This window comes from Amphiprion ocellaris, chromosome 6 (assembly GCF_022539595.1).
Source record: "Amphiprion ocellaris isolate individual 3 ecotype Okinawa chromosome 6, ASM2253959v1, whole genome shotgun sequence".
NCBI lineage: Eukaryota > Metazoa > Chordata > Actinopteri > Pomacentridae > Amphiprion > Amphiprion ocellaris.
Genome location: NC_072771.1, coordinates 16541447 through 16553895, shown reverse-complemented (window position 1 = coordinate 16553895; position 12449 = coordinate 16541447). Strand labels below are relative to the sequence as shown.

Sequence of the window (12449 nt, the reverse complement as noted above, 5' to 3'; positions counted from 1 at the left end):
TCAGACAGAATATGACTGGAAGTAGCTGAAAGTGGCTGATATTTTGTAGAACACTGTGCAGCTAGTTGCTTTGTAGAAGTCACACACCAGCTGTAAGCTTTTAAACAGCTCTGTGGGTTTCCAGTGTTGCCAAGTGTTGCTTAATCCCACTTTGTGGCCCCCTGTAGTGAAGTGGTGGAGGAAATGAAGCGGCATAGGCTTATATAAACCTCAGAAAATAGAATGCAGCAGGATTCACAGAGGACAGCAGACGAGAATAAATCTGAGAAGTTCCCCGCCTTATGCACAGGAGGTAAAAAGTACTGCTGTTTGGGGTTAACCTAAAGAAAAAAATAGATCATAAATATGTTGTGTGTGCAATCTGAAGCTATGATTTTTTCCTCAGAATGGCTGCAAAAACCCTGGCACTGTGGCTGCTGCTTGTGGGGACAGTTTTGCTGCCGGGCAGCTGTCAGCACTGGTCGTATGGACTGAGCCCAGGAGGGAAGAGGGAACTGGACAGCTTTTCTGACACACTGTGCAACGTAAGCATTTCTCTCACTTTCTGTAAATCTTGTCTGCTCCTCTTTGGTTTTCCACATGTTCATTGTGATGTTCTTTTTCCTTCAACAGATAGCTGAAGGTTTTCCACACATGGACGCACCCTTCAGTGCTTTTGGTTGTACAGAGGAGTCACCTTTTGCCAAATTTTTTCGAATGAAAGGGCTTCTTGTAAGTTTTGCTCATTTATTACTTTGTGTTTATTTTTCTTAATGCATACTGTCATTACTGTCAGAGGGCCAGAGTTGATTCTCACTGATTTAATCTTGTGTTTTTTAGGGGAGTGTAACCAACAAGGAAAATGGACACCGAACATACAAAAAATGATGAATATTGGATTCTACAATAAATTATTGTATTAGCATGTCATGATTGTTGTGATTATTCCATGACATGCACAAATGCACCGCATTCTTACTTCAGTGAAGGTTTTCCACTTTCACTAAATGTCTTTGGAATGTCTTGGTTTTTTTTTTTATGCCTTAATTGTAGTTCTCTAAATATTTACATTCCCAGCATTTTCAAAATTCCTGATGGCATACAGCACATTTGCATAAGTAATACTGTCACTAAACAAGAAAATATCCATATTGCTGTATCTGGTGTATAATTCGAAACCAGAATTACTTGTGGCTGAGTTTGGTCGAGACTCACAGGTGATGATGTTAGCAGATGTGAGCGATGTGAATACAGAATGAACCACAGAAGCAAGCAAGAGGGTTTATTTATTCATCGCCTTATCTTACACAGCGGTTATTCAAAATGTTTTTACAGGTAAAGGTAGAAAAATAAAATCCACAACGGAGTAAAATATTACAATTAATAACCACAACCACCACCAAAAACAAAACCAGTACAGACAAAATGAATAAAGTTCACACGTTTTACAGAATAATTCAAACTAAGTGACAAAAACAGAACAGACAGGAAAGAGACGCGAAAAAGAAAAATAATCTGAAAGATAAAACAAAACAAATGAAGTGAGTAAAAATACAAGTAATTTCCACCAGATTTTATAAACAAAAAGGAATAATTCAAAGGCATCTTCATATTTTAAAAATGGCTACAGCTGAGGCAAGTCCAAGTTCTCAGGCGTACTGAGTCCAGCAGCATAATGACTAAACACTATTACATCTTGTCTGTTCTGAATTTTGGGCTCCACTAACAAGCTTCAGTAAACATATCTCTTATATATTTGGGCCCGGACCACTCAGAGGCTCATACATAATACTTTGGGCCTTTGAAATTTAGATCCTCATTGATGATTACAGTAATACTCTAGTCCTTCGTTTTCATTTTCAGTGCCCTGGACTCAAGATTAGCATTAAGCACAAGCCTTGCTTATTAAATACCAATCCTGTCCTCCTTGAAAACAATAGCAATAATGGAAAATACACAAATTTACGCAGTAATATGTGTGAAAAATCCTACATACAAAGCACAAAATACGTGCTTTTCTCATATCTTCCCTCCACTTGTCTGTGTGTCTCAAGTTCAACTCTGGACGTTGGCAAAATCGTCCACAGAAGGCGGGTTTGTATATCAATTTAGCCAATTGCTGATTCAAGATATGATATGACATATAATCTAACCAATCAGCGTCCTCAACTCTGACCTAAAATGACGTTTATTTTATCGCACCAGGGGAGCAACCGCTGCGGTCAGAACGCAACTCTTCGGACGCCATTTTAACTACGTGATAGTGTACGAGGAGACTGACAGGCCCAACCCTAACTCAGTAAGCTCTCTCTTACAAGATTGTTTTCAGCGAAGAACGTCGGTTGAGAATTGAAATAGCTCGTCCTAGATCAACCTGACCTCACTATCCTAAAGGGGAGGCAGGAGCTGGTAAACCGGAAAGGCCTAGCTAGCTGAAGGCAGTCATGCTAACGTCTTTCTCGGCTTTCTGTGCTGGCGTTTTAAAACAACGGGACAGATTCAGCGTGAGCAGCTTCTGAAGTTACTTGTCACAGAAAGTAAGGAAACAATTTTTGTTGACCTAGTATTTTTAGTGAACAGTCAATTTTGCAGAGCAGGTGGACGACCACAGGAGGACATATTGTTGTAACGGTCACTCAAACTAACCACCGTGATTTGACCAGTAGTTACACAGACGTCCAGAGCCTCTACAACACGGAGGGACGCCCAATGTCCCACTTTAAACACTGTAGGAAAGAGAAGATGACCCTCTGCATTATTTCCAGACTAGCAGAGACTTCAAGAGACAGACGGCTTTGTGAGGATGCCTGACTAAGGTGCTTTCTGGATATGCTGTTCAAGCTGTCCAAGGTAAAGCATTTCTTCAGATCTTTACAGCAGGTTTACAACCAGGTAAATACCCGTATTTGCTCCTTAACGATTAACTGTTGCTGCAACAATGGGTTGCTCACTTCCAACAGTATTTTCAGTGCACAAACATGGTCTGTTACATGTTTTGTAATACACTAAAATCACCAGTGCAGATAACCATATGTCCAAATATGCTTTGATGATGACTGTGATTTTCTGCTTTATTTCATGTTTGAATTAAATATTTTTATATTTAACTACAAAGTAGCAATGTGCGAGTCGAAATTGATTATATGTGGCATCTTCTACCAGGCGCCATTGGCAGAGAGCAATGTAAGACACATATTCTTGTTAGTTTTCAGAAATGATGAGACTGTTGAATACAAATGATAAAATACAAATAAGTATACAGTATGTTAGTTTTCAGAAATGATGAGACTGTTGAATACAACTGATGAAATACAAATAAGTATACAGTATATAAGTATTGTATGTACGCTACCATTCAAAAGTTTGGAGTCACTTAGAAATGGCCTTATTTTTGTAAGAAAAACATTTTTTTTCAGTGAAGATCGCATCGAATTAATCAGAAATCCAGTCTAGACATTGTGACTGTGGTAAATGACCAATCTAGCTGGAAACGGCCAATTTTTAATGGAATATCTATATGGGGTACAGAGGCCCATTTCCAGCAACCATCACTCCTGTGTTCTAATGGTACATTGTGTTAGCTAATAGTGTTGAAAGGCTAATTGATGATTAGAAATCCCTTGTGAAATTATGTTAGCACATGAATAAAACTGTGAGTTTTCATGGAAAACAGAAATTGTCTGGCTGACCCCAAACGTTTGAGTGGTAGTTTATGTGGAGTCAGAGATAAATTTTCAAGCTTTATATGGAGCCTCACTGTGATGATTGTGATGTAAATTCTAGAACTAACTTTTACTTTTTAGAAGCAGTAGCCACTTCACAGATCACTCACTTTAACTCAGAGACTGGACCTTGAAACACTCATCTTCGGTGGAAGTTTACAATCAACCACTGAACAGTCGTCTGTCTCTTCATAGGTTCCAACCTGTTTGTTCAGCAGACATGGAGAACAGACACAGAAGAAGAAGCAAGGTAAGATTTTCTGCATTTGACCATACAAACATTGAAACAACTGAACTTATTGTTTAATTTCTTGATATTTTGTCTTGAGTTTGACCAAAGGAAAGAAATCTTGTTTTTCTCTAAACTAATGTTCATACAGATGATTAGTGAATGTTTCACATTTTAAAGTGTCATGCAAAGAAAACATTAAGTACAAGTAGCTGAAATTTATATTTACATCCAGTACATGTGTGAAAGTAGTGTGTACTTTACTCAGATTTAGGTACCAACAGACTTACATTATTTTTTTAATGGTGTTAAAAGTCAATCTGTTGAAAAACTGTAGGTTATTTATTACGTGCAGTGTTTTGTTTTGAAAGATAACTTCAGTGGTGCAAAGTTGTTTAAAGTACTGTACTGTAATTGAAAGGTACATTAAGTTTGTCTGCTATGTTTTGCTTCTACTACACTGTAATTGAAAGGAAATGTACTGTTTTATTTGTATACATTTAAACGATATTAAGTATCATATGTGGTACAATTGATTAACTGGTTAACAAAAAGCAATGAAATTGGCTGCTACTTGAACAGCAACAACAATGTTAAAATGATTGGTGTTCCAACATCAGTAATAACAATATATATGATAATACAACAATGACAGAGACCTTCTGCAGGCATTGTGAGTACTTTTACTTTTCATACTTTGGTCTACATTTTGCTCGTAATGCAGTTTCCTCTAAATGAATACAGAACTTTTACTTGTTATGTGATATTTTTAAATCTCTAAAATACAGAAAGAAGGCTGTGGTATACCCTCACAGAAATTTGTTGGACTCAAAGTTGTTGCTGTTTTGGAGAAGAAAAACAATTCCTGCTCAACAATTCCGCTCATCTCTAATTTTTCTGATTTTTTTTTTTTGTGGAATAAAATACCAATATTTTAAAGATATTTTACAAATTTTAGATTGATATTTCAAAAACTTTCCTCAATAACTTTTATGTTATGTGTGAAATTAAAAAAAATTAAAATTGTGTATCTACCCACTTAAAATATTACTAGTTGACATCTGCATTATCAATTTATTTTATGTGTACTCAGACATGGGACCTATCATTAAGGCTTCAGTTTTTTGTGTTTTAGCTCATCCTTAATCAGAGATTCTTTGATCTCCTGTTATTGTAATATTGTACATTTTGAATCAGTGGCACAATCAGAAATAGCAGGTAAAATTTCAGGCTTTTGTCTTTAATAGTTGTTGATACATTGTGATTCAAACAAAGCCTTAATATTTAATGTGCAAAAAATGTACTCAAAGTTGGTACAGAGTTTCTTTAAAAAAAAAAAAACAAAAAAAAAACTAAATACTTTATATGTCAATCTAAATTTCCACAGATACCATTTTAAATAGCCATAGTTTACAGTAAAAAAGTTTCAAGCTAGTCAGAGATGGCCGAGCAGACGACCCCTGATGATTTGAGATGAAATGACTCAATTTGCCTATGAAAACTACAACTGGAACTGTTTGCTGGAAACCTAAAACTTTTGTCAGGATTATCGCTTTATGCTTTTTTTCCCCCTTTTTTGTTTTGTGCTCTCCTCTACTAATGTTGCATTGTTTCAGTTGTGTATCCAACATCTGACCAAGTTGAAGATTAGCCTTTTGGCTGACACTGGCACATGATCAGATAAATACTAAAATTTAGCTACTGCTTAAAGATTCTCCAATATATGTCTATATGTATTTATTTATTTTATTTGTTTCCTTTTAGCATAACCACCTCATGCATGTTTCTGCCTTTCGGGAGCCTCATGTAGAAGTTAGAGGATGACTGAAAGGAACACGACTCTTCTGCTGTTGGAGTGGCTCCACTGGAAAACAGATGAGAGACATTTTCTTATTTTCCTCTCTTTTCCTTCATCTCCCTCCTTCACCCTTTGACTTTTACCTCTGTTATCTTCCTTCTGTGGTCACTCGTTGAAATTGTGATTTCGCTTTATCATTGTATCTCCACTTGGCATCCTTTACTGCTCATTTCAGTCTGAATGGTGACACTTTGTATTTGTCCAGACAGCCAATGATAAGGACTGAGTTGTAGGAAGTGTTGCGCGCGTTAAGAGCAATGCGGATAGATTTATTAACCCATGGCTTTTCATTAAAAAAATACAAACTGTCACCATGAGAATTACATAATCCATCAGTTTAGCTATGAAGCTCGTCCCCACCTTGTAAACTTGTTCACATGACCAGAGCTGTTCTGGAACATTTTCTTCTCAGCATCACTCAGAGCATCCTGTGACTTAGTGAAAATAAGCTAAAGATAAAAGCAAGCATAAATGCACTGCCTTGAAGCAGTTGCAGTGATATCTGGACACAGCCTCACCTCTTGACCCTTTTCTATTCTTAAATTCTTGACCTCACCACCCTTTTTTCATCCTTTTTTGTTATGTTTGCTTTACCTCTCCACTCTTTTTCTTATTCTTAAAATCTTTACCTCTCCAAACTTTTTAAACATAGATTATTTACCTTATATTTTTTATTTTTGGAAGCACCATTTTATTCCCTTTTTGTTCTTATGTTCTTTACCTCTCTGCCCTTTCTTTTTATTTTAATATTCTTTCCTTAAGCTTGTCACTCTTCACATTTTTCGCATTTCCTCTCCACTGTTGTTGTTTTTATGTTCTCTACCCCTCACCCTTTTTATTCTTATGGTCTTTACCTCTCTACCATTTTTATTCTTACATTTGGTTCCTCTCCACCTGTGTTATTCTTATGTTATTTACTTCTTTTCCCTATTCAGTTTTTTTCCCTATTCACTGTTTTTGTTTCCATTCATTCCGTCCCTCTCCATTCTTTTTATTCTTTTTTCTTTTTCTCTCCATCCTGTTTCCTTACTTCCAGCTATTTTTATATTCATATGCCCCTTACTTCTGAACCATTGTTGTTCTAATATTCTTTTCCTTATCACCTTGTTTTTATTTTTTATTCTTTCACTCTCAACACTTTTTTCTTTTGTTCTTAGGTTCCTTTACCTCCACCCTTGTTGTTTCTGTGTTCTTTACCTCTCCAGCATCTCTAGTTTTACATTCATGGTAGTGTATATATTTAATTTGATATATTTAACTTTACCTCTGCATCCTTATTCTTCTTCTTTTCTTTCCTTATCCACCCCTTTTATTCTTCTATTCTTTACATCTTTACCCTTTTAAATCTTAGATTTTTACCGTACCTCGCCACTATTTTCATTCTTCTTTTATTTTCATCTCCACCTTTTTTCATTCTTTGTCTTTCCTTTATCTCTTTGCCCTTTCTAATTCTGTTATTTTAATCTTCCTAAAATCTCCAAATCTCTTGTTTTTATGTTCTTTTTCTCTCCACCCTCCAACTGTTTTGTATTCTTTACCTGTGCACGTTTTTTTCTCTGTGTTGACAGTTTTTTTTCCTCTCCTTGTCCTCCCTTATTTCTTTTATACTTTACATTTCCCCTGTTTTATTTTTCTGTTGTTTTCGGTTGTTTTTCTTGAACTATTCCTCCTTACTCTTGTTTATCTTACGTTCTTTCTTCCAGCACCCTTTTGTTTTTGTTCTTATATACTTTTCTTACCATTTCCACTTGCTAAGTTTTTTCCTTTGTCTCTTCACCCTTTTTATTCTTACATTCTTTACCTCTATATCCTTTTATTCCTATTTTTTCTTCTTTACACTCTTCTTTTTCTTCTTTTTCTCCACCCTCCTTTTGAAAATTCTCATTCTTTTCATTACCCCTCCATATTTGTTATTTTTATGTTTGTGTGTAAAATCTCATTTTCTTTCCTTAGCCTGTCCACCCTTTTATTTATTGAATTCTTCGCATTTCCTCTATATCATTTTTGTTATGTTTACCTCCTTATCCTTGTTTTTCTATTGTTCTTTACCTCTCCACTCTTTCTTTACTCGTTTTACTCTTTTTAAAGAAACAATTCTTTCCTTTATCCTCCATCTTTTCAAATCTTTCTTTTCTATATCTGTGCCTTTTGAAAATGACTTTTGTTCTAGTAATGTTCTTACTCTTGTGTTCTTTACCTCTCCACATCTGTTGTTCTTTTCTGTTCCTCTCCACTTTTGTTTTTTATGTTTTGGACCTCCCCACTGTTTTTGTTGTTATTCACTTACCTTCCTAAATTGTGTTTTTTCTCTCTTCCCTTTATGTTTTTACCTCTCCATCCTGTATATCTGCACACTTTACCTGTCTGCCTTTTCTATTCATTTTTCTTTATTTTCTTTCTCCACCTGTTTTTTCTTGTATTCTTTCCTTTCATCTCCACCGTTTTTATTGTCGTGTTCTATACCTCTCCACCTTTTCTGTCGTCATACACTTTCCTATCCACCCTTTTCTCTAATTTTATTGTGAACTTTTCATCTCTACCCTCCTTTACTTATTTTGTGTTTGTGTCCTTGTTATTCTAATTTTTCTTTTCCTTTCCATTATTGTTTATCTTGTGTTATCAACCGCCCCACCATTTTTGTTGTCTTATACTTTCCTATTCATCCTTTTCATCTTAAATTCTTTAATTTTTAAAATATTATTTCCTTTACTTCTCCACCCTTTTAATTCTTATATTTTCTACCATAACTCTTAACCTCTACATTGCCACATTTATTATTCTTATGTTTTTTCCTCTTTCTTAATTGTCCTTTTCCTCTTCACCCTTGTTATTCTTCTGTTCATTACATCTTTACACTTTATATATTTAAAATCTTTACTTTTCCTATCTAATTTTATTTTTCTCCACCCCTTTTGTTCTTGAGTGCTTTTCTTTCTCTCTCCACTCCTGTTAATGTTGTTTTTTCCCCTTTGCTCCATTTTCTCTCTGTACATTTCCATCCATTTCTGTTATTCTTTCCTTCACCTCTCCACCCTTTTTATTCCTGTTCTTTTTCTTTCTCACCTTTTTATTCTTGCTTTTTTTTACCACTCTACCCTTGTTATTCTTGTTTTTTCCTCTCTGCTGATGTTTATCTTTTGTTTGTTACTTCTCCATCCTTTTTTTCCAGTTAAACCCTTATTCAGTTTTTCCTTTATCTTTCTGCTCTCTCAAATTCTTATGAATTTTATTATTTTATTCTTTACCTTCGCTTGCCTGTTATTCTTTACTTTTCCACCCTTATTTTTCATTTTTATTCCTCCTCACCTTTCATCTTTTCACTATTCCTCTCTGCCCTTTTTATTCTTATTTTTTCATGTGTTTTTGTCCACCTGTGTTATTTTTGTTTTTTACTTGCTACCTTTTTATTCTTTACATTACATCTTCAACCTTGGTTTATGTTCTTTACCTTTATTTCCTTTACTTATCTGTCTTTCAAATTTGTCTCATGGTCTTTGCCTCTCCACCATCTCTTTTTGGTCCTTTATTCTTTTGTTTACCTTTCTTGTCCTTTTGTGATTTTTTTCCTTCCCTGACCACCTTTGTTATTCTTATTTTCTTACCTCTCCACCCTTTTATATTCTTTTTTCTCTGTTGTACCTCTCCACCATTTTTATTCTTGTTCTTTGTCTCTCCACTCTTTTATTCTTTACTTATCCACCCTTTTTGTTCTCATTTACTTTCTACTCCACCCTCTTTAATCTTTTATTCTTTGCTTTTCATCTCAACCCTCTTTACCCCGCCACCTTTATTCATTGTTACATCCTTTTCTTTTACATCTCCCCTTTTTCTTCCTTTATTTCACTCTTTTGCATTTTGCTTGTGTACTTTTCTTTCTCTCTCCACTCTTTATAATCTTGTATTATATTATTTCCCTTTTGCATTATTGTATTTTTTGTTTTCATATACTTTCAATCGCCACCTTTACATTTCCATCCCTTTTTATGTTATTCTTTCCTTTACCTGTCCACCACTTATATTCCTGTTCTTTTTCTCTCTAGCCTTGTTTTTCTTGTTTTTTCCCCGCTTCGCTGTAAATTTAAATCCCTATTTCCTATACACTGCCTTTCTATTCATGTAATACTTCTTTTACTTCTTCAATTTTTAAGTCTTTTATTCTTTACTAGCTCTGCCTTTTTATTCTAATGCTCTCTCCACTGTTCTTATTGTTTTTTTTCTTCTCCACACTTGTTATTCTTAGGCTTCTTACTTTTCCACCTTTAGGTTTTTAGTTTTCTTTTCCTCTCCAGTTTTGTTGTTGTCATGTTCTTTACCTCTCCACCCTTTTCAATTATATGATTCTTTATATACGTCTCCTCTATTTCATATCTTACTTCTTTCCTACACCTCTGTGTCCTTTTCTTGTTATTTTGTATGGTCTTTTGTCTCCACTATGGTATTTTATGTTATTTTTCCTCCACCCTTGTTTTTTTCAGTTTTTTACATCTCCACCTTTGCTTATTTCAGTTCTTTCCCTCTTCATCCATTTTATTCTTTTTCTTTACCCCTCTACCCTTTTTATTCTTTTACTCTCTACCTGTCTTGTAATTCTTATGTTCTTTATCTCTCCACTGTTTTTATTGTAATTTTTTCTTTCTCCACCTTTTTTTGTTGCCATATACTTTCTTTCCATTTCCAGCGTTTTTATTACTGATGTCTTTCCTTTACCTCTCCTCTCTTATTATTTGTGTTTTTTGTGTCTTCAACCTTTAAATCCCCTTTTCTTTCCTATACCCCACTGCCTTTTTATTCTTACACTCTTATTAGTTTTATATTCTTTACCTCTCCACCTTTATTCATTGTGACAATCTTTTCTTTTACCTCTCCACCTTTTTCGTTCTTGTGTACCTTTCTTTCTATCTCTACCCTTTATAATCTTGTTTCCTTCCTTTCTCCTTTGCATTATTTGTTTTTTTTAACATCTCCGACCTTTAAATCCCCTTTTCTTTCCTATACCTCACTACCTTTTTATTCTTACACTCTTATTAGTTTTATATTCTTTACCTCTCCACCTTTATTCATTGTGACAATCTTTTCTTTTACCTCTCCACCTTTTTCGTTCTTGTGTACCTTTCTTTCTATCTCTACCCTTTATAATCTTGTTTCCTTCCTTTCTCCTTTGCATTATTTGCTTTATTTACATCTCCGACCTTTAAATCCCCTTTTCTTTCCTATACCCCACTGCCTTTTTATTCTTCTTATCCTGTCAACTGTTTTATTGTTTTTTTCTTTTTTCTTTTCTACCGTTGTTCTTATGTTCTTTTCCTCTCCACTCTTGTTATTTTTAAGTTCTTTATTTTTTCACCTTTGTTTTTCAGTTTTCTTTATCTTTCCAAACTAAGGTTTTTTTTTCCTTTCCAGTTTCATATTTGTGTCTTCTTTATCTCCACACCCTTTTGTATCTTTTGTCACTATACCTCTCTGCCTTATTTATTCTCAATATTTTTGTATTTTTATTCCACCTGTGTTATTTTTATATTCTTCCTTTCTACCTTTTTTATTCTTTACATTTCTTCTTCAGCCTTGTTTTATGTTCTTTACCTTTATTTCCTTTATTTGTTTTTTTATATTTGTCTTTCCCTCTCCATCCTCAGTTTCCATCTTCTATCCATCTTCTTATCAACTGTTTTATTGTGTTTTTTCCTTCTCCACTCTTGTTGTTCTTATGTTCTTTTCCTCTTCACTCTTGTTATTTTTAGGTTCTTTTTCTTTTCCAGTTGTATTTGTATGTTCTTTACCTCTCTACCCTTTCATTCCTTTTTTCACTGTACATCTCTGTCCTTTTTTGATCTTAATATTTTTATATTTTTTTGTCCACTTGCGTTATTTTTATGTTCTTCCTTTCTACCTTTTTAGTCTTTGTTACCTCTTCAACCTTGTTTCATATCTTTACCTTTATTTCCTTTACTTGTCTGTCTTTTGTATTTGTCTTTCCCTCTCCATCCCCTGTTCCTATTGTTTTATTTACCTCTCCACCCTTTTATTACTTTTTCTTTCCCTCTCCACCAATGTTATTTTTATGTTCTTTACCTCTCAACTCTTTTAGTTCTCATTTTTTCTTTTCAGCCCTTTCGATGTCTTATACTTTCTTTCCATTTCCAGCTTTTTATTACTATTATCAAGTCTTTCCTTTGCCGCTCCACATGTATTATTGGTGTTTTTTCACTTCTTCAACTTTCAAATCCTTTATTCTTTGCTACCTCTTCCTTTTTATTCTCATACTCTCTCCACTGTTCTTATTCTGTGTTTTTGTCTTTTCCACACTTGTTATTGTGAGGCTCTTTAGTTTTCCCACTCTTAGGTTTTAAATATTCCTTTCCTCTTTCATTTTATCATGTTCTTTACCTCTCCACCCTTTTCGTTGATATGATTCTTTATATACGTTTCCTATTTTATCGCTTACCTTTTTACTACACCTCTCTACCATTTTTATTCTTGTTATTATATATGTTGTTTTTCTCCACCCTTGTTGTTCTTATGTTTTTTACATCTCCACCATTGTTAATTTTAGTTCTTTACCTCTTCACCAATTTTATCCTTTTTTCTTTACCCCTCTGCCCTTTTTATTCTTTTAGTCTCTCTTTTTGTTGTCATATTCTTGTTTGTTGAACCTGCTTTGTGA

General features: G+C 34.4%; 1 protein-coding gene across 1 annotated transcript; it reads left to right on the top strand.

Moving 5' to 3' along the window:
• Positions 1-37: 37 nt before the first annotated feature.
• On the top strand, positions 38-909 carry LOC111571064 (progonadoliberin-1). The gene is made up of 4 exons (XM_023274125.3): positions 38-292; positions 386-524; positions 613-711; positions 820-909. Exons 1-4 carry the CDS (start codon positions 282-284, stop codon positions 865-867), a joined length of 297 nt encoding a protein of 98 aa, XP_023129893.1. The 5' UTR covers positions 38-281; the 3' UTR covers positions 868-909.
• Positions 910-12449: the final 11540 nt, after the last annotated feature.

Bases quoted from the DNA above. Each gene is read 5' to 3' on its own strand.
- LOC111571064 (XM_023274125.3), top strand. The intron at 525-612 runs GTAAGCATTTCT...TTCCTTCAACAG, and splicing joins TTTCTGACACACTGTGCAAC to ATAGCTGAAGGTTTTCCACA. The intron at 712-819 runs GTAAGTTTTGCT...TGTGTTTTTTAG, and splicing joins TTCGAATGAAAGGGCTTCTT to GGGAGTGTAACCAACAAGGA.